A 21,089-nucleotide genomic window follows, 5' to 3' on the forward strand; every position below is an offset into this window, starting at 1 on the left:
GTAATGCAACTCTAAGGGTCTTGCTCAGACTGCAAACCCAGATCGTTTTTTTTTTTTTTTTTTTTTTTTTTGGGCATATCCAGATTGATTTGTAGAAAGTCTGGACAGTAAAGGGCCACATGAAATGCGTCATCTGCAATGTGATTCCAGTCAGATTGGTGAGGGTGACACATACGATGACATTAAGAGTTACTGAAGCGTATCAGTGCGGCACGGTGTGAAGGACAACCTAACGGCGGACAACAGTCTGTGGACCGGTGCTGAAATGAACTGCCTGCTCATACTTTGGGCCATGCTCCTGTGCAGGCAAAGTTGGTCAGCTCATGCATCTGTGTTGGAAAGCCGCATCACCAGCGTGTGTAGTTACTAATACCTACTTGGTTATCGCTACAACCTGTGGGGATAGGTTGGTGATTGACGCACAAATCTGTTCTTAACACTTGGGAATAACATTACATTCGTATAGATCTGAATTGAGAAACAAATCTGATTTTCCTGCTGTGTGAACAAAACCTGTAAGGTTTTGATTTAGTTTCCTGGTAACATTTTATTAATGCAAAATACAAATAAATAGAATCTCTTAAAGGGGCGAGAAAAAAAAAAACAAAGCAGCCAAACAAAAGTGTGACAGATGAATCCTGGTATGGATGAACAGTAAATGTCTGACACTGTGACAGCAGCATTTTACAAATACCCTATTATATAACAATCATCGTTTCTACAAGAATATTTTTAAAACCCTTATCTTGTCAACATTTTAAGGCTTTTGGGTTTGGACATCTGACAGTTTACAGTAATTGGATGCCAAAGGGAACAAATAAATGGTATTTATTAGCATGCGAAGAAGATTGATACCTTTTTATTTATTTTATTAATGCTGAGATGCATTTTTACTCACATTTGTTTGTTGTCTCATAATTATATATATTATTATTATTATTATTATTATTATTATTATTATTATTATTATTATTATTATTATTATTATATAATTAATCATGACACACAATGATATCTCTCTCATGCTTTTGTCCTCCCCTCAGCTGAAGAAGGACTATCTGGAAGGGGTTGGCGACACAGTGGACCTGTGTGTGATCGGTGCCTACCTCGGAAAAGGCAAGAGGACGGGCACGTACGGTGGCTTCCTGTTGGCCTGCTACGACGAGGAAAACGAAGAGTTCCAGTCTGTCTGCAAGGTGCGTGTCTGTACAGTGCCAGCTTTACGATACATCCAGTGCATGGTTTTCTCACGCCACAGAATACAGGCTTCATGACGCGCTGAGTTTATGCTACTCTGTCCTGCAGTCAGAACCACAGTTACCCTTAAGTCAGCAATGTACAGTGTGGAAAGTATCAAAGCCTCTTTGTTGCGATCAAAGCCTTGTCACGTTAACAAACCTGAGCACTTAAAAGGACACATAGCCCCAACAAATACACCCATCACATAATATCACTTATTGCATATTTTTGCACTATATTTCTTTGTTTTTAAACAGTATTTTCACCATTTGTTTGGAGAGCATCATGTCAGTTGATTATTAAACCTGACCTGAACCCAGATACCATTTAAAAAAAGGTTTGCCCTCCTGAACATGCTGCTGTTCACTTTTTTTTTTTTTTTTATTGCCCTGCTGAATAACCGCAAGGGCATAGAGCACATATATATATTTTAAACAGCCGAGGCACCCACATTAAACACCTCCAGAGAAACCGATTTTATATTTCTGGACCTGATGTATTTGTCAACATTTTGAGGCAGCAGTTGAATCTTGAAGTTCCAACTGTTAATCTATTTAATTTCCCCTCTAACAGTTCATGTATTTTAATATGTAACCTCTGGGAGGCCGCCCTGACAAAAATGTTAGTATGAAACAAGATCACATATCACAACAGAGTGTTTTGTTTGTCTTGTTCCTCTTTTTTCCAAAATGTGTCTCCAATCTTTGTGCTACGGAGCTGTAAACTGTTGAGCGTTTTCTGCTCACGTCTCTTGATAGCGCGTGCGTTTGTGTGTGTGTGTGTGCGTGCGTGCGTGCGTGTGTGTGCGCACGCACGCACGCACAGCGGGGGTGTTTTTGCGTTCCTGCTGAGTGTGTTATGGATGTGTTTGTTGCATCTCGTGTGCAGTTTGTGTGAATGTGCTTTTTGAACTGTCACTTTTCCCCTCAAACCTGAGTTGGAGGAAAAAAAGTGCGTGTGGAGGCGTGACTGGGTGCATCTTAGGATAAGTGGTAAGCACATATTGGAGCAAGCGTGACCACTTTTGTGTATTTATGCGTGTGTGTTTGAGATAATGAAAGCGTGAAGAAGTTGGGGTACGACTTCACCAGAGAGCATAAATTCTGTCTCTCCTCTGTCCTACAGAAACCTCCGATCTCCATTTTTCCCCATGTAACTTTTATGTCTTTAACCATGGAAAACGGCTTTAGTGAGCGGCGAGTATGCGCGTGTGCGCACACACACACACACACACACACACACACACACACACACACACACACACACACACACACACACACACTTTTCAGCACCGCCTGCTTCACTTTCACATTCACACCTGGGAGCTCGTTGGTATAACCGCAGCGTTCTGCTGTCGGCCACTGAGCAGCTCCACTGAGCCGACTGAGGTTAAAGCGCGGTTAGATTGCCGTGTTAACTCTTCAGTGCAGTGCGGGTGGTTTCTCCATGTTCTCACTGTTTCTGCCATAAATAAATTCTCTTTGGAGAAGGTTTTCACACTTGAGATGGCTATCCTGGATAAGTGGGGTGAGGATGGATGTGGTGTTTGGATTGCACAACAAAAGACACCACTTGCTGTGTAGAATGTGAAAAATGTCAGATGAAGAGCTCTCGCCTGTTGTCTGGTATTGATTTTCACATTAGTCTTCTTTGCTTGGATAGCTGCTGGCTCCAGTGTTTTGGAAACCTTCAATTTTCAGATATTTTTTCAAAATAAGAGCTTGTTGTTTTTACATAGTCATCATTTTTTTTTAAACTGTCCAGGCTAAATGGGTTCTGACTGAGCTTTAAGTCACACCTGTCAGTCTGTCTGACCCGGTGCATCCAGTCGCACCAGGGTTTATGAACTCACACTTGCAGCTCAGTTTCGATGAAATCCACAAATTTCCATTCTGGCTGGCATTCCTGTCTGATCTCAGAAATGTGTGGATAACTTGGCAGTTACACCTTGTTCTTAAAGTTGTGTTGGTGCATCACCTCCCCCATGCGCAGCAAGTTTAGTAATATTCAGAAAGTACACAGAGGACTGCAGTCTTCATAAGCAAGGCAAAGTCGGTTTATTTCAATATGAAGGGGTGGACTGGCATGTTGCGATGCGCCTCCGTTTACATCTTGTATATGAGCGGAAGAGAAACCTGCAAGGATCTGGACATTGCAGTTAATTTGTTTGCTTTCTCACAAACATCTAAATATTACGTGTACTACCAATAACATCATAACATTCACCCATCAGCCAGTCTTCAGCTTTCGGCAGCACGAGGCTTTGCTTGCTAGCCACCACACGCCCAGATTTCATCAAGCTTCGCTGTTCTAGACAGTGTCTGTTTTTCCACCAGTTGCGCCATCGTCCCAGAACCCCTCTCCACTCGGCTCTGCAGAAAATATGCACACAGTCCATTTTGACAGAAGAGGACAGGAGCCCTGTCAAGCTGCAGAGAGCAGATTGAGTCAGACAGAAATCCAGACAATATTCAGACTAAAACATCCTGGGCAGACTCAGGATCTACAGCACAACAAAGTCAGAAGTATTATCTATCGTCACCCTTTTAAACAGACAACAAAACAATTTTACTATCTAGACTTTACACCCATGGTAGAGGATGGCGGAACAAAACACCGTCACACACGTGAGGTTACAGAAATGTGCGCGGTGAAGTCGAGGTGGTACTCCAAGGATGAAATATTCATTCTCCTCCTTGTCTTCATCTACCTCCTTCAGTTCAAGGGGGACGCCCTGCTCTTGTAACAGAGGTGATGAAAGTTTGAAGGAGGCAAGTCATTCTCTACAATTGAATGGAAGCTAGCATCCAACTCTGAATCACTGTAATTCTCTGCTTGTTAAGACACGACCACTTTTCGTTGAAATCAAATTGATTTTTCTCACCTGCTTATTCCGTTTCACTCAGAAATACTTCCATACACTCAAAATCGAACTTCAGGTGCAATTTTGAGATATTGTACTTCATCATTTCCACTTAAGAATGCTTAATATTTCTACTCTCATACATTTCAGAGAGAAACATTGTACATTTTACTACACTACATTTATCTGACATCTATATACTTAATAGTTACTTTGAAATACGAAATGCTGCCTGACGCTCTGCAGCGTTGAGCAGTGAACGACTCTTCTGGATGAAAGTGCTGCTGATGTGCATCATTCAGATTCATTGTATCATCATTAAGGTCTGTGTCCACTGCAGGAAAATGTAGATTTTTGAAGAACATAGAAATCTCTCCATGTAGATGATATAAAATCAGCCTCTATAACAAAAGGTGTCTGTGGCACGTCCCGGCTGTCTGGTGGTTTAGGATGTGTATCGTGTGACTGCAGCGCCAGCAGTTCCTGCGTGCCGCTTGTCATCTGTCTTTTTCTCTTTCGCTCTTCAATGTCAGCCATAAAACAAAGGCAAACTCCCTTAAAAAGTGATCTTGTTGTCCTTGACATAGTAACTTCAGGAACCCTCAATTTCTGTGGCTGAAAGCAGACTTCAACCCACATTTCCATTCCCCAAATGTAATCTCAGCTATACATCCGGCTGAAATGTCCTTGAGCGAGACACGAGTCCTCAGCAGATGCAGGAGCCGGCCACTCAGACACAGTTCACACAAGAAATGACAGGACGGCTTATTTTTTTGGACTTCTTACATAAACTTTAAAATCAGAACTATCACATGAACTCAAAGCTGGCTTGTACATCAGATACTTGGTGATTATTGGTACTGACATACTGTTACATTAAAGGCAGCGGACACATCGGTTTAAATTCTAGCGGAACAGAATTCATTACCTCTGGCAGTGAGTTTGTTTTCACCTGTGTCCTTTAGCAGCATTACACAAAAACGACTGAATTGATTTCAACAAAACTAGGATGGAGGATGGATCTTGGCCCAGACTAGACCCAGTGAACTATATGGTGCAGATCCTGTTAAAGGGACAGATCCAGGCATACTGTCTCACTTTCTTTAACATTGCAAGAGAGAGCGTTTTATTAATTTTTTTTCTCTCTAGACTTTTGTCAAGTTCTCAGGGAATAATGCATGGATCTTGATGAAAAAAAAAATCAGGCATATTTAAGTGGATGGTATCTATGATTGAGTACAATTTGAAGCAGGTCCTAGATCTGTTGAGCTTAAATTACGGTTAATCAGTTATGAGTGGTTAAGATTCAGAGTTATTCAGGGCTATCGAGTTTCATATTGGGTTAAGCTTGATTAAATCAAGGGGGATTGTTCGACCTTGGTGGCGGTATGAGCTGTACTGAGTGCCATTCTAGGTAATTTATGGTCTTGTGTAGTCTTTTTTTCCTCTTTTTGTGCAATTTCTCCTCGACTGTTGGCTATTATGCACGTCTGCAGTTTGAGGCAGGGTGACTCTTAGCAGCAGGCTTGTGCGAATGTTATATTCAGTGAAGAAAAATCAAACGCATTCAAAAAGCAAAAGTTAGATATATCATCCCTTCAAACACAACAGAAACATCAGCCAGGATGACAAGAAATGAAATTGCGTACAGCATTTGAATTGTCTTCCCTCTGTTTTGACTGTAGGTAAGTATTGAATGTCAGTACCCAAAATGTGTTCTGTCCTTTGTTTTGATCAAATTTACATTCTGCTTCGAGTCAGCTATTTTATTTTATTTTATTTTTGAGACAAAGCTCTCGTGCAGGTGCTTCAAGACAACTAAACATTCAAAACTTGTGGATGCATCGTCAAGATTAAAACGGACTGCGATTCTTGTCTGTGACCCGACGCTTTATTCACAAAACACTGTTTGCTGCATCGGGGTCATGTCTGCGGTCTGGTTTCCACAGAGGCAGTTCTTTGATCACGCAAGAGACTCGAAAAACACAATGGATCTAAAGCACGATCATCCTTTTTAGATTCTTTTTTAAAATTATTTATTTATAAATGTACAAGAGAATAGTAAATGACCATACATATAAAAAGTTCATCAAAAGCCGTGTTCGGAGACATGTTTAATTTGAATGGATTTGCATTGAAGCCAATCTGATCTGCTGCTCCTTGTCAGTGCGTTCTCAATGTTGGAAACTAGTTAGTAACAGATGAAAAGGTTTCCAGAAGAAACATGTTTTAAAATTCCTTAAATTAAGCTTTTACTGAAATGTTTAATGATATCCAGCCCTGCCTGTTTCTAATATAAGCTCTTTGGGGACATCCGAGACTTGCATTCATTTCCTGGAGCCATTCCTTAACTGCTCCTTATCTGACCCTTACCATAACCGTAACCCAAATCTTCAACCTTGAATTTAACGATTTATGTTAAAGAGTCCGGTACTTAAGTCCCTACGGGTTAGTTAGCTGTTTGGCCTCACAAATTTTGCAAAAACAGGCCACACACATGCACATCCTGCACAGCTATCCTTGTTGGGCTTTAAAAATGGCTTCCGTTCATCGTGGACAACTTGCCGGGACCTTAACCATGAACCATTTGCTGCATTTAGACCAGGCTTTGGTCCACACGAGGACTACTGGTCCTGACAGGGTCAGTGCTTGTACTGGAAAAGATCAATAATGGTTAACAAAAGCGCACGCACCACGCACTCACTCCTGTATTGATCATATTGAGTTGCTGTAGGGGTCTGATTATGCCCTTTTAACAAAACAAACACTTCCTTGTACGACTTTCAAAGACGGAGCACCTGCAGGGTTGTTTGCTGTGAAGTAGCTGTTTCACATCAGGGTCTTCTAACAGTTGGCCTGACAGAGGACTTCTTGGCCTTGTCAGGTGGATAAAACTAAACCTGTCAGGGTGTCGCAGTTGAATGAAACGCCTCTAAACCCCTTCGTGCAGGCTTAAATCAACACAAAGCTGCTGGTGGACACCTGCAGAATTCGCCTTTTCTAGAATCCGTCTGCGAGCAGCAAAATGCTCTATTTGCATGATACAGTGCCTTTTTTCTTTGCCTTTCTGTGGATGTCAGCCCGCCCGGTGATTCTCGTGTCCCAGCGGGCTCAGGTCTTCTGAGAGGTGACATGACGCTTCAGGCGAGGCAGGCAGACAAGGCGCTCGCGGTATAAGGGGGGCGGATTTGCTTGCTGTTATGTGTTCTGCCGCTCGCTGCCAAAATATCTGCTGTCTCACCATGAGGGAATATGTGTATGTGTATATCTGAGCGTGTGTGTCTTATCTCCTTTCTTTTCTTGCAGATCGGGACAGGCTTCAAGGATGAAGATCTGGAGCAGCATTACAAGTTCTTAAAGGTAAAGAGGCACAGCGTGTCTGTCGCACGTACAAGCCCGGTTAAAATTCACAACTTCAACACCTGTTTTCTCACACTGACGCCTTCATTTTTAAAAAATCCTAACACAGGCTCTTAACATTCTGCAGCCACAGGTGCTTCACTTTTAAAACCGACTCAGGGTCATTTTTGAGGTTAAAAGAGCTGTAATGAGGGTGGCCGAGGTCTTTCGGAGCCCCTTCGCTCTGCAAATAATCATTCCCTCGTTTTGATTCTTTATTCGTTGAAGTATATTGAGATTTCCCGACCAAAATGAGATGGCCAGTGTGCAAATATACACCTTAAATTCAACTCAGATACTGCAATCATTTGGAAACTGACGCTCCCAGGTACCTTTTTTTTTTTTAAAGCTGTCAAAATGAGAGAAGTCACAGAATTACAGGTAATCGTTTTTTTTCCTCCTTCAGGCTTCTACACATCATGTCTAGTATCCTAAACTTCTCATATATCACCCAAAAGAAGTACAAATAATTTTGCAAGCATTTGTTACCTCAAAGGCCAATTATTGCGTTTCCTTGGAAAACACTGGACAGAGATCATAAACAACCTCAATACAAATCTGCATTTGGAGCAACTGTGCAGGCGTGCTCTGACGTTGGGAAATGAATTGCCTTTTCAATTTACATTTGAAGAGGTTTCGTTCCAGAGCGGCAGAGCAGCTACATCTGAAGAAATTGACAACAGCTCTCCAGAAATGATAGCTGTTGTGAGAGTCACAATTCATTTGGGTGCTCTGTTAACTTCACCGGCTAAATTTAGACCTGCTTTTAAGGAAATAACAGCAGAGAGACGTTTTATAAATGCCGTCGTCTGTTTATGAAAGTGACTAACTGTGAGATCATATTCACTGATCAAACCTGGTACACGCTGTAGTGTTTTGGGATCAAATAACCTCAGTCATATTTTGAAGGTTAATGGTTTCAACTCGGTGGTACAAACTGCTGCACGGTGCAGAATCGGAGTGAAACAGTGATTGAGAAGGCGGTGTAACCTTTTTTTTTTTTTTTCTGCCCCAGACCAATACAGCTTGTACTGTAGTGCTTTGTAATGAAGCCCTCCATCTGAAAGTGATGGATGGTGAATTAAGGCAAGCTGCTGGCGGGGCCGTGTTGCTTTGGTTGCAGTGCTGCAGGCCGATGGAATTCCAGACACGGAGACAATTGGCTCTGTACACACTCCTCTGGGTGGCGAGGTGCTGTGCTGTAACGTGCGATACACTGATACACTATGAATTTTTTTTTTTTTTAACACAAACCAGAGCTGCTTTTTTCTTTTGAATGTAATTTGCTCAGTATGAGTAACCGGGAATATTCTTCATTAGGCTGTTAACCGCACTAAAGCTGAAACAAATGGACAATTAACTAATTAGTTGAAATGGGGAAAATAATGGCTTTTATTTTGTTAATTGATATGGAATTATTTTAGTCTTCTGTGTGTTCAACCTGAATAAGTTTTTGATTTTTTTTTTTTTTTTTTGCCTCCGCGCTGGCAACAGCCATGGCTGGAGGCATTATGTTTTCAGGTTGTCTGTATATCCGTTCCTTTTCTTGTGAAGCAATATCTCAAAAACCCCTTGAGGAAATATCTTCAAATGTAGTACAGGTACCCACAATAACTCAAGGATGAACTGATTAGAATTTGGTGGTCAGAGATCAGAGTCGTAACACATTTTTGCAGTAAATTACAGTAAAATTTGACACAAAAATGTTTAATAGGATAAAATTCTTCTGACATTTGATGTCTGAAATCTCAGATGTTACGTGCACTGTTACAGCATAATATTCTTCAAAAAAAATGTTCTGGTCATTATTCAGCACCACAGTTCTGGAACAGCAGCCTGGTGTGCAGCGTGGTGCAAGGGGGCAAACAAGTGCAGTCAGGTAAATCTACTTTAGTGATGATCAAATTAAACAGTAAAATGAAAAACAAAAAACAAAAAAAACAGAGCTCTCCTTAGAGAGCTGGGAAACTGTTTGACAATACGAAGACCAACAATTTTTTCTTTCCCTCCTTTGGTTGTTCTCACTAAGTAAATGGCTGAGATTTAGGAATGTGGCAGCATAGCTATGGCACAGCCAGACAGCAAGAATCTCTTAATTTGGAGATAAAACTGAATACTGAAGAGGAATTCCTCTCTCAGGACAGACAGCCTGCCAATAGATTACAGTGACAAAGTATCTGATACAAGTAGGTTAGAAAATGTATGTGTGGATCCAAGAGGAAAACTGAAGTAGATTAAGTAGATTGAAGTTCGAAGGAACGTGGAAGCTGGTCCGTTACCTATTGTGGGTCTGAACAACACAGTTTGGGATGAAACTTTATTTTCCGCCTTTGTTGTCCAGTACATTTAGCTAACCTTGGAGTTTGTTTGAGGCCTTTTTGCACATCTTTTTAGTGTAGAAAGAAACATCTCATTTATTGTTGTGTGAAAACTTGTAATGACCGATAGAAATGTCGGCCAAAACTATGAAAATGCTATCAGTTCTCAAGTAGTGTCCTTGTGTTCATCCACCACTTCCATCAGTACAATAATAGTTGTGACATACTTGACAGTCTGCTGCTCTTGAGTTTCGCTCTTCCAGCAGAAATACAGTTCTCATTCACTAATCATGTTCTGGGAAGTGCAAACTCGGCACATCCTGCACAGATTTTTCACATTTAAACTTGAAACAGGAACAAGAGAAGTTACACTCATTTGAGCTGATGGCCAAAGGCTTTTACAAGGGAATATATGCAAAGACTCATGTGTATTTAACTGAAAATTTGCCTTACCTTTTACCTTACTTTACATTTAAGTATCAGGTGACATTCTGTAGTGACCATTTGCTCTACTTAAGCAGCGATTGAGTGGCTCCTAATGATGTATTTTCCCTTTGATCATATAAAATCTCCCAATTTTTCTACTTATGAAGAAGTAAGACTTTTTTTTGTAGCTTCCCATTATTGCTGAATGGTCTGAAATAACTGTGTCACGTCCTCCAGCAACAACACCTGTACCTAATAGATAATTTTTCTCCTTAATAAGTGTCTTAACGGCTGGGCCAACAGCTTATTTTTCTTGGCCTTACAGAATAGTTGAAACATATACTGCCTGTGGCAAAATACTTTCATTAGCATTGGAGAGGGATTAAGAGCAGCAAACTTTGAGATGATCACTGCCAACAGCATCTTTGAACCGTCCAGTCGGACCAGCCGGACGGCCCCAGGGAGGAAGAGAGTCGGAATAAGAGCCGTACCAATCCAGCGTGGTTTTAAAGCTGCTTCTGGCTAATGTCTGGTCACAGGCAAAGGAAAGTGACAAATAGGACTCGGGGTGGCAAAGCAACTAGAAATCAGAGACCATTGTGCCCACATTGTTTCAGAGACTTGTCAAAATAAATTGAGGATCGAGCTGTTGCACTTGAAGGACAGACAGCGTTCCAGGCAGCCAGAGCACAGGACTACAGCCGGACCACAAGAGGACAATGTTTGGTGGTCACAGTCGGACAGTGTTACCCAGATGTCGAACTTTTAATGTGAAGATGCCGACCCATCATCACCATCTTGTTGCTGCTGTTCCCCCGATGCAGATTCAGAGGATACACTACGTGCTGACCTCATGCAGATGAAATGTTATGTAGTCCAAAAAATATATCTGGAGCTTTACAGCAAAACAGTGCTGCAGCATTCTTCTAAATAACTGAATTAGATGGTGACCTGTTTTAAAATGTTAAAAAACAAAACAAAAAACAAAACAGCAACCAGTGAAAACAAAGTTCGTCCAGCATAATCCAGGTCTTGGGAAGCCCTGAGATCCCAAACTGATTTGAGAGGACATTTGTAATTTGTGGAACTGCACTGTTGTATTCCTCCCAGAGTCTATATGACAGGTCAGACATCAGCTGAACGAGACTGAAACATTTCATCTGAAGTATAAAGGTGCATCTCTAACTCGTCTGTCAGCAGCGATGTTTGAGGAGACTACGCCTACCAGTTCGCTCGTTGTAATTCACTCTGTATAAGAGTGTCACTTGAATGCCTACAGTATAAATAATGTGTGTGAGAAAACCAGCAGCACTCCTGCTGGAGCCTTCTTTTCCCAGCATCGCTCAACTATGACCCAGTTCTGTGGACACTGCGGCAGTCTAGTTAACATCACACTGATCCAAAGTCACGCTCGCTGAAATACACTAAAACAAGAGGGGTGTCGTTTTTGTAAAAGCGCGACGTACGCTGACAGAATGACTACTTGTGTCAGATTTAAAAACAAGGCGCTGCCAAATATTTTAGAAGTTGCTTACAGCAAAGGAACAGTATGGTGGAGCTCAGCTGCGAGGTTTTAATGACTGTTTGATCTTAAGAGGTGATTATCGTGTAACAAATCTGCACGTAGCAAGGTGTCTGCGATTGAAATCTGTCATGTCGGCATGTGACGATGTGGAGGGGAAATTACACACTCATGTTGCACCTCGGGTAAGGAGGCATCATTTGAATAAGAATGTTCAAATGGTGTGCTGTCTCTCGGGAGGTGATTGTGAGGCAGCAGCAGGACTCTGCCGGGGTAGCCACTCTGTCACTGTCTCTTTATCAGGTTCTCTGTGAATGCACTGACCTGTTTTTCACATTTTGCTTGTCTGTGTTTAGATTTTAAAATGTGACGATTTGCAGTTTTTTCCCCTCTTTTTCTTTAAATTATGAATCGGACATTTTGTCTTCTTCATTTTTTTTTCTTTATTTTTTTTTTCTTTAAACAAATGTGTGATATAATTTGTAATGAATATGGTCTTCGTCTATTCTATTTCCTCTAGGAGCACATTCTCCAGAAGCCCCGCGCCTACTACCGCTTCGACCAGTCGGCAGAGCCCGACGTTTGGCTGGATGCCGTGCAGGTTTGGGAGGTGAAGTGCGCCGACCTGTCACTGTCGCCCGTCTACAAGGCTGCCATGGGACTGGTCAGTTCATTATGTTAATCCCCCCCCCACCCCATCCCCCCTAATGTGTTTCCATTGATAAATTCTGCCTGTTATGGTCTGTTGCCTGCAATGAAAAGTCACAATTAGCGCCTCTTAATTGAGTTATTAAAAACTGCTGTAAAAGATGCTGGATTTAATGGAACAGATACTTGTTATTACCCGCTGTCTGGCTGCACGCTGGAATCAGTCCCACAGTGCACATTAACAGGAACATTAACAGCATACAGCTCACATTTCAACCAAAGCTGAGGTAAAATGACACCGTGATAAACTAATTATATCCATCTGAAAACATTTAGAGGAAGAGAGAAAATAATTAAGCACGTTTTTATTGTATTTAGTCGGCAAAATCTGAATGTAAAGGTTAAAAGAGGTTTCAGTCATTCACAGTAAACCTTCCAGTTACGATGTCACTTTCAAACACGTGTATCTGAGATGGCTGAACGAGTGGTAGTAAACAAATAAGACCCTCGCTAAGAGGATTAGTTTTATCTACACTTGACATGTCATCAAGCACCTGGTAATTTGTCAGATTACTGTGTGGCTTTTAACATCTTTTAGCTGCAGCTTTTTTCTTTCTTTGACTAGCTGCGAGAAACAATGGAAGGAAATTACCTCAGAGCTCTCATATCTAATGGGACATGTTAACACCACCAGTAGCACATTGGCTGCCAACGCCATCAACAACATTGTCTCGGGATATAGCCATAACCATAGCAATATATTCCACAGCTAATCAGTTTGGCAGTGATATCCGCCCTCGCTGCTGAAGTGAGTGTTAAACCAATCGGTGTATATCCCTCTCAGTCGTCACGTCAGTCGCCAGATGTCGTGATTCCTAAAACATTCCTTAAAACATGCACAAGCTCTAAACTTTCCTGACGGTTTGACTTGCTAGAGTCACTACTTCATCAGTCCTTATGGTCTGCAAACTTAATTTGCACAGATTGAAAAGAGTTTGGTGAGCCATAGTTGTATCCTTTAAACTTTCTGGCAGTTCAGCCTTGGACTAGGGTGCTTCTGTTTTATACACTGTCATCACAGCCCATGTCAAATTCTGTTACGCTGATATCACAATGAAGTGAATAAATACACAGTGTCTGCACCCTTTAGGGTTATTTTGTATTCTCCAATTAGACAGATAAAACAGAATCAGTGTGTTGTGTTATCATCTTTATCATCTGGGGTGTATTGACAGTTTCTCTGTGGTTCCCGCCCCAATTAACGACCTGGTTTCTCTTGAATAGAAGTTGCTTGTGAAAGTGTTTTTTGTTGCACTTCATTAGGTTGGAGTGTTTGACTGATGTGGTGTTACGCCACTGTTCTAGGGGAACCCAGGACATAACATGATGTGCATCTCCCCCATTCTTTTCACCCCCAAGAAAGCCAGTGTCACAGAGGAGTTGCATTCAAAGTGGCATTTACTTTTGCATCAGAGGGAGAACAAGGCCAACGCAACAAACAAAATAATCTGTCTCCCGATCTTCCAGCCACAAATCAAAAAATACAAACCAAAGACAAAATCTTACCCAACTTCTAAAATGAGGATAAACAAGAGAAACGTCTTCTCCCTCCTACAGTGCTACCACAAGGGTTGTCTATTTACAAAGCACCAAGTACCAGATTGTACTGCAGCTGAGTCGCACATCACAAAGGAACACACGAGTCAGAACTAGACACTGATCCATGTAGGAAGTTGGAGATTGGTGGAAAGAGAGATTGCAGTCAGCAGGCGGCTCAGAAAAGGGCTCGTCTCCTCCCTCCGACCAATACCGCGTCAGCAGTCAAGCTGAGCGAGCCAATCAGCAGGTCAGCACACACACACACACAGCAACAATAAAGCAGCAGAGTAAAGAATACACTGAGGAGGAGCGACAGATCAGCAGCAAATACAAACCCAATAATGAGGCTCAGGGTGCACAGGGCAGCCAGCGTGTTGTTATCAGATGGCTGCTGGTTTGATTCCCCTGGTCTGCATGTCGAAGTGGCCTTGGGCAAGATACTGAACCCCAAACTGCTCCTGATGTGCTGGTCGGCACCTTGCGCTGCAGCCACCGGTGTATGAATGTATGTCTGAATTTCTGTAAATTGCTTCGGACAAAAGCGTCTGCTGAGTGCCCCAAGATGTGAATGTAAATGGTCATAACGACGTTTTTTCAGATTATTAGTTGTCACGGAGCAGATAACTGATAGTTGGAACCGATATACATTTGCAGTTCAAATGAAAATCTTTGTGTCACAATTTAGAATAATATTGATCTTGTACTTTGATGTGCTTGTACTTCAGTGCCACGTTATACTTCCACTCCACCAAACCTTTGAGGCAAATATTTTACTTTTCTACTCTCCTACATTTATTCAATTACTTTAGTTCCTAGTTACTTTACAGATTCAGATTATGAATACCTCATTATTATTTGGCACAAGATCCAAAGTGATGCATTTGTTTTATCTGAAATTTAATGAACCACTTAATACTACTACTACTACTGCTGCTACTGATCATAATCGTAAATATGCTGAATGTCGGATCCGGTAATCTTATCGTGAATAATCAGTCTATCTCTAAATATGAGGCCGTTCGTAGCCCACGGTTGCTGCCAGTTTCACCCAAGATCTCACATTATTCACTCATTGGTGTGACTATCGCTCTGTAGTGAGCCATCAGACTTGACACCCTCAGAATTTCAATAAAATGCATTTTGTAACAGAATTTGTCTACTTACTTATGATCCATCACAAACCATGAGTGCAATTATTCCCAGCAAACTTTTTTTTTTTTATTCTCAAATTGCCCTGGTTATTCTAAAGTAAAATGCAGTGCATCCATATTTTAGGGTAATGAGAGAATCTTAGAGGCGGATAAATGGAAGTAGGACAAAAGCACAGTTTTTTGTCCTGGAACTGAAAAGATTTTAAAACCCATCCCTTTTTTTTTTTTTTTTTTTAGAAAAAAATTATTCAGGCTTTGATGTTTTAAAGCGTTGAACAAAAGGGGATTCTAATAGCTTAAAACATTTATTCAACACGTGTCGGAGGTCAGTACAGTACAAGGACAAAAGGACAAATCCTCACATGCAGCAGTGGCTGTCTGCCGTTAACTGGCTGTGATTGTGTCTGCCCCCAGGTGGATCCAGAAAAGGGCATTTCTCTGAGGTTCCCCCGCTTCCTTCGGATCAGAGACGACAAGAAGCCCGAGGACGCCACAAGCGGAGCTCAGGTACATCACATCACCTGTTCCGAGGGGTAAAATAAAAAGGGGAATAAAAAGGGGAAAAAAAGGGGGGGGGGGTGCAGACAAATACATCTAATATTACAGGCAGTGTGTGTGTGGGGGCTCTGGAGGTGAAACAAGGTCAGCCTTGTTCTGTAAACCAGTAAGAATTCAATCGAATGTTTGTTTGACCATGTCGCTTGAAGTACTGTGTAGAAATGTTGCATCATCATCATCATCATCATCATCATCATCATCATCATCATCATCATCATCACAGTCACCTCACAAGCGCTGTCCTGCAAAAATTTTCAAGGGTGAACAGCACCACAAGGCCAGTGTCCTTTCATACAGGCATGGGTTTATGTGGTGGCCTCCAGCATGAACAACACGGTGTAACAGTGAGGGAGAGCAGCACCTATGGAGATCTGTGGTGGAGAATATACTGTGCGGCGGCAAACAGTGAATTAAACAGCTCTGTGGCAGCGTGTCGGTCAGCTACACCTTGACTGGAATATGCACCAACCAGTAATTCTACTTTACATAATTCTTTTATGTCTTTATCGCCGGGTGTCTCTTGTTTCAGCTCTGGATGTGAAAGGAAACCACGATCAACAGTTACAGTATGCTTTGCCAAAGACATAGATTAAGTTTGAATGATTTAAGATGTTTTATTTATTCTAAAATGATCTTTGCTTGCCTCTCTGTGACCCGTCTGCCGGCCCAGCAGCACATAATTTATTTATGAGCCAACCCAACCTGAATTACAAGTCAATGCACACATCCCTCTGTTTCACTATAGAATAACTTATAGAAACTGAACTCAACAGATTTGTCTTGTTACATAAAGACTAGAACAACTTTTGTCTAAACTCTGTGTACATAAACTCTAGAGCTGGAAAGGATATTCATAATGAACAAATTGTCCTTTATCAGGTAAAATTGTCCCAGTTTTCTGGGTCTAGCTTCTGAAATGAAAACGTGCTGCTCTTGTTTGTGGCTGATGATCATAAATGAAGAATCTTTAGGATTTGGACTGTTGGTTGGACAAAAGAAGTGACACTTGAGGTACTGAGAAGTTGTGATTATTATTTTTCTTGTTTTTTGGCATTTTATAGACTTAACAATGAATGAATTCATAAGTTACAGCCCATAGTAAGAGTGCTGAAACAACTTAGTCAAGCAACAACAAAAAGATAATTTTGCCTTCAAACAAACAAAATGAACGATGGTTCTCATTAACGATTTTGGTCTGCAGATTGCATTTCAAATTTAATCAAAAATAATTTGATATATGAGCCGTCAAAAAAACATTGACAAAGCGACATTTTTTAAAGCCCAGTAACTTTGAAACACTGTTTTTTTTTGTTTGTTTTTTTCAACAGACGACAAGCCAAACATTTTTATTCTTTTATCCTGTAATAGAGGAAAAACCAATAAGTCGTCACATCAGAGAAGCTGAAAACAGCCAACGTTTGGCTGTTTTGCTTAAAAAATGGGTTTAATGATTAAGATTTTCAGATTAGTTTCTGATGAATTTTATCCACAAATATCAAAATTACCCGTCTGAACATTACATCTCTATAATTGAACCCATTTCATCATTCATAAAGTTAGAAAAAACCTACTATCCCCTCAGTAGAAGCTCCTCAGTCGTTGTAAATTGAATATTGAGTTTTTAACTTTTCCTCAAAGCCGACATCACCTTGAGTTCTGTGAAGTTGTGATGGGTATTGTTTTAGAATAGCAACCAGAAACTAAAGGACCAACTTCAATCCCTCATCTTTGTTCATATTGATAGTAGAACTGAATGAAAATATTTGTATAATTGAAAAATAGACTTTTTTTTCTTCTTTTCAAGGAAACATTTCCTGCTTTCGGCTTTTCATATGTGAGGATTTTCTGCTTTCTTTGTCACTGATGACAATAACTGAAGAGTTTTCATGTTTTTGACTGTTGGTTGGACAAAAGAGGCAATTTAAAGACGTCACCTCAGGCTCTGGGAATTGTATTGAACATTTCTCTCTTTACTTGTTATATACTTAAGAATAAAGAATTTATACATGATGAACATAATCATGAGTTGCAGCCGTTGTCGAGAGTGCTGAAGCAATTAGTTAAGTGACAACAAAAAAAAGGTAATTTGGCAACAACAAGCAATTATTCTCTCTATCGATTACTCTTCAGATTGCATTTCAAGATTGATCCCAAATCATTTGAGCTTTAAAATGTCAAAGAAAATGACATCTTTGTAGTTCTTGTTTTGTTTGACCAGTGGTCACAAAGCCACAGATGTGCATTTTTCTGTAATGTAACAGATCCACAATCAACAAATCCTGACATTAGAGAAACTAAAAGCAGTAAAATCAAATGAGTGAGGAGAGTGAGGAAGCTCAGAAAGAGCCACAGAGGATTGAGGATTGATCTCCCAGGAGGGACAGACATGCAATACATGTTGCATCTACATGAGCAACAAAATCACAATTTACAAATTGCATCGACAGAATATCTCATACAACCTATATAATATATGTAAAGTGAGATAACGACTGAGCAGGCTGAGGCATCGCCAAGCGGTGCCCGGGCCGCACAACCTCCTCTCCACCGGGGTGACCTGGACGAGGGCGGGAAGATGATTAGCAGCAAAAGTAAATGTTTGGCCCCCTGTACCTTTTTTTAAAAAAAAAAGAAGAAGAATCATAAAATTGTCAAATAGCTGCTGATTAATTTTATATCGATCCATTAAAATTAAAAATAACTGACAAAACACTTCAGCTGTAGAAATGACGAGCAGTTATTTTGATTTATAAAGTAAAAATGAACTGAAATCACCTCAATAAAATCTCCTCTGTCTTTGTAAATTGAATATCATTGAGTTTTGAGCCTTTTTTTCAAAGCCAGCATCACCTTGAGTTCTGTGAAGTTGTGATGGGCATTTTCAAATTGTTTTAATGGAGAAATAAATGAGTATTTAAAAAAAAAAAGAAAAAAAAAAAGAAAGAAAGCTCCTTGCGTTAACCCAACTGCTGAATGATTCTTTTTAACCTCTCAAATAAAGTATAATCTTCATGCTGTGGGCGTAGTCAATAATTCGTGGGAACTAGCAACAATTTATTTACTGTGCGGAGGTAAGGAAGAAGCTGTGTACTCAAACATCACTGACAAAACCACCACCGTCCAGACAGGAAGTTTAGCTTTGGTATTGTGAAAGTGCTCACAGTCCACCACAGGCTTCCTTGTCGAACTTTGATTCTCTGCTAAAACATTTAAGACGCACTGGGCTGCATGAGGAGATTCCCTGAATGTACAAACGCTGACTGGCAACTGAACCACAGCCAGGTGTGATGCAAGCTTCTCTTAATGTGGTGTAACAGCAGACAGCACAAGGATTTTGACTTCTGCCTAAGGCCCGACTGTTGCTTTTTAACCCCAAACCTAAAACCAGTATAACTTAAGTCAGTGAACATTCACATGATATATGTTCTGACCTGAACAAAGAGCCATCTGTCGACTGTGGAGTCCAAATTTGTGTTCAGCTTGGATTGAGTTTGGAACATTAGCTGCATTTAAATAATACTTCTGCTACTTATTGTCTAGGGAAGCACTCACGCTGTGCTAACACGGCACACTGTGTCACATTCTCTCATTTAGCAGACCATTAAAATGAGACCTGACATCAGTGACCATTTTTACATGCATAGAATATTACCCCCCCCCCCCCTTTCGAAAAAAAAAAAAAACAGTATTGCTTATGGCTGATGAAAATGAATATTCCTATGAACTTGCAGCTGTACTGACCCGAAAACATTCCCTAACTCTCACCTCTCATCCAAGAGGCTTCCTGTGTCTTGGATGAGAGATCACCTAACATGTTTTTATCCCGACTTTCTTGACTTTCCAGTGGAATGTGGAGGATATAATCATGTTCTGAGTGATAGTGGAATATTATAATAATATATATTGCTGTGATACGTGCTACATCAACTGGCACCTGTTTTTGGTAATTGATATATCATTCTGAGTAATCTTTCAAGGGGGAAATAAGTACAAATTATCTGATTTCAGCTTCTTAACTGTGAGTATTTCCTGGTTTCTTTCTTCCTCTATGACTGTAAACTCAGTATCTTTGGGTTGTTGTCAAGAGAAGACATTTGAGGACGTCGTAATGGGCTTTAAAAAAAAAACAAAAAAAACTGATCGACATTTCTCACCATTTTGCTGACATTTAAGACCAAACAGCTGATCATCTAAAGGAGAAAATAATTGTTTGTTGCAGCAGCAGGTAAACATGGCCGCTCAAGTCGGAGGGAGTGAGGCACAGCTGGGAGCTGTACCACTTGGACCCGTTCACTTTTAGGCTGAGCATCAAAGCATTACCTTGATCCTGTTTTGGAGGAATGATGTGATGTTTCATTGTTTTCCTCCTCTCTGTGCCACCCTGCTGCTCTGGTACTGATACTGCTGATTTCTGGGTGGGCCTGCTGTTCTCACATTATTCATTGTCCCGCCTCCCGCCCCCCTCGCTGCCGAACCCTGATGAGCTCAAGTGAACACAACCTCTGTCTCCCAGTCAGCAGCTGGGAGTCACCGACTTCAAAGCCCTGGATATGAATAATCAAACTGTTATTTTTAGCTTCTCCTCTTCATGTTACTGACCTGACTTCATGATCTTCTCCCCCTCCCTCTCCCCTCTCCCTCTCTCTTTCATGCTGTCCCTCTCCCCTCCTCCTCTCTCTCCCTGTCTTTCAATATCTCTCTTCCTCTCGATCTCTGTCCATCTCTTCTGCTCCCTGCAGATCGCCGATTTGTACAAGAAGCAGCAGCAGATCCAGAATCAGGGAGAGAAAGTTGACCCGGAGGACTACTACTGATTGTCTGCGGTCGTCGGCTGGGAATGATAAATAATAGCAAATTTCAAAAATAATTGTAAATAGCTTCTTTTTCTTTTTGTTTTGTAATGTTGAATGAAAATAAAGACTCTTGCCAGTTTTAAGCATCCTGTCGTTTATGTTATTGATTTATCGACGCCGCTCCCATACGGGCTCCGATTTCCTTTTCGGAGACAAAATTGCGTAAACATCTCGCAATTCCAAACACACAAAATCGACCCAGCGGTTACAGCGCGCCAGCTGGTAATAGATCCCCATCAAAAATTCACTCCACAAGAAACTGCCCGGCAAAACTATCTACGGGCGGCATACCAATACTTTGAGCTGGCCTGATTTCTGCTCAGGCACTCGAAAAGGTGGCAGCGAAGTGCTTTCGGCGCGCGTGTTAATAAGAGGACGAGCCAAGGAGATTGCCGGCTGCCTGAAACGTTATTAGAAGCGGAGGGAGACGCGGGAGCTGACAGTTGCTCAAACAGCGGGACAAAAGAGAAGCACTCACAGCCTGCATTAGATGATGGAAATCCACTAACTGTC

General features: G+C 41.1%; 1 protein-coding gene across 1 annotated transcript in view; it reads left to right on the top strand.

The window, feature by feature from the left end:
- The window catches only part of lig1 (ligase I, DNA, ATP-dependent), a 52,522-nt gene extending 31,860 nt beyond the window's left edge, over positions 1 to 20,662 (top strand). Inside the window, exons 23-27 of the mRNA XM_037084765.1 lie at positions 1,044 to 1,196; positions 7,409 to 7,462; positions 12,288 to 12,431; positions 15,580 to 15,672; positions 20,463 to 20,662. Coding sequence (XP_036940660.1) covers positions 1,044 to 1,196; positions 7,409 to 7,462; positions 12,288 to 12,431; positions 15,580 to 15,672; positions 20,463 to 20,537 — 519 coding nt within the window. The 3' untranslated portion in view covers positions 20,538 to 20,662. The remainder of the gene's footprint in view (positions 1 to 1,043; positions 1,197 to 7,408; positions 7,463 to 12,287; positions 12,432 to 15,579; positions 15,673 to 20,462) is intronic.
- Positions 20,663 to 21,089: the final 427 nt, after the last annotated feature.

Source organism: Acanthopagrus latus, chromosome 21 (genome assembly GCF_904848185.1).
Source record: "Acanthopagrus latus isolate v.2019 chromosome 21, fAcaLat1.1, whole genome shotgun sequence".
Classification (NCBI taxonomy): domain Eukaryota; kingdom Metazoa; phylum Chordata; class Actinopteri; order Spariformes; family Sparidae; genus Acanthopagrus; species Acanthopagrus latus.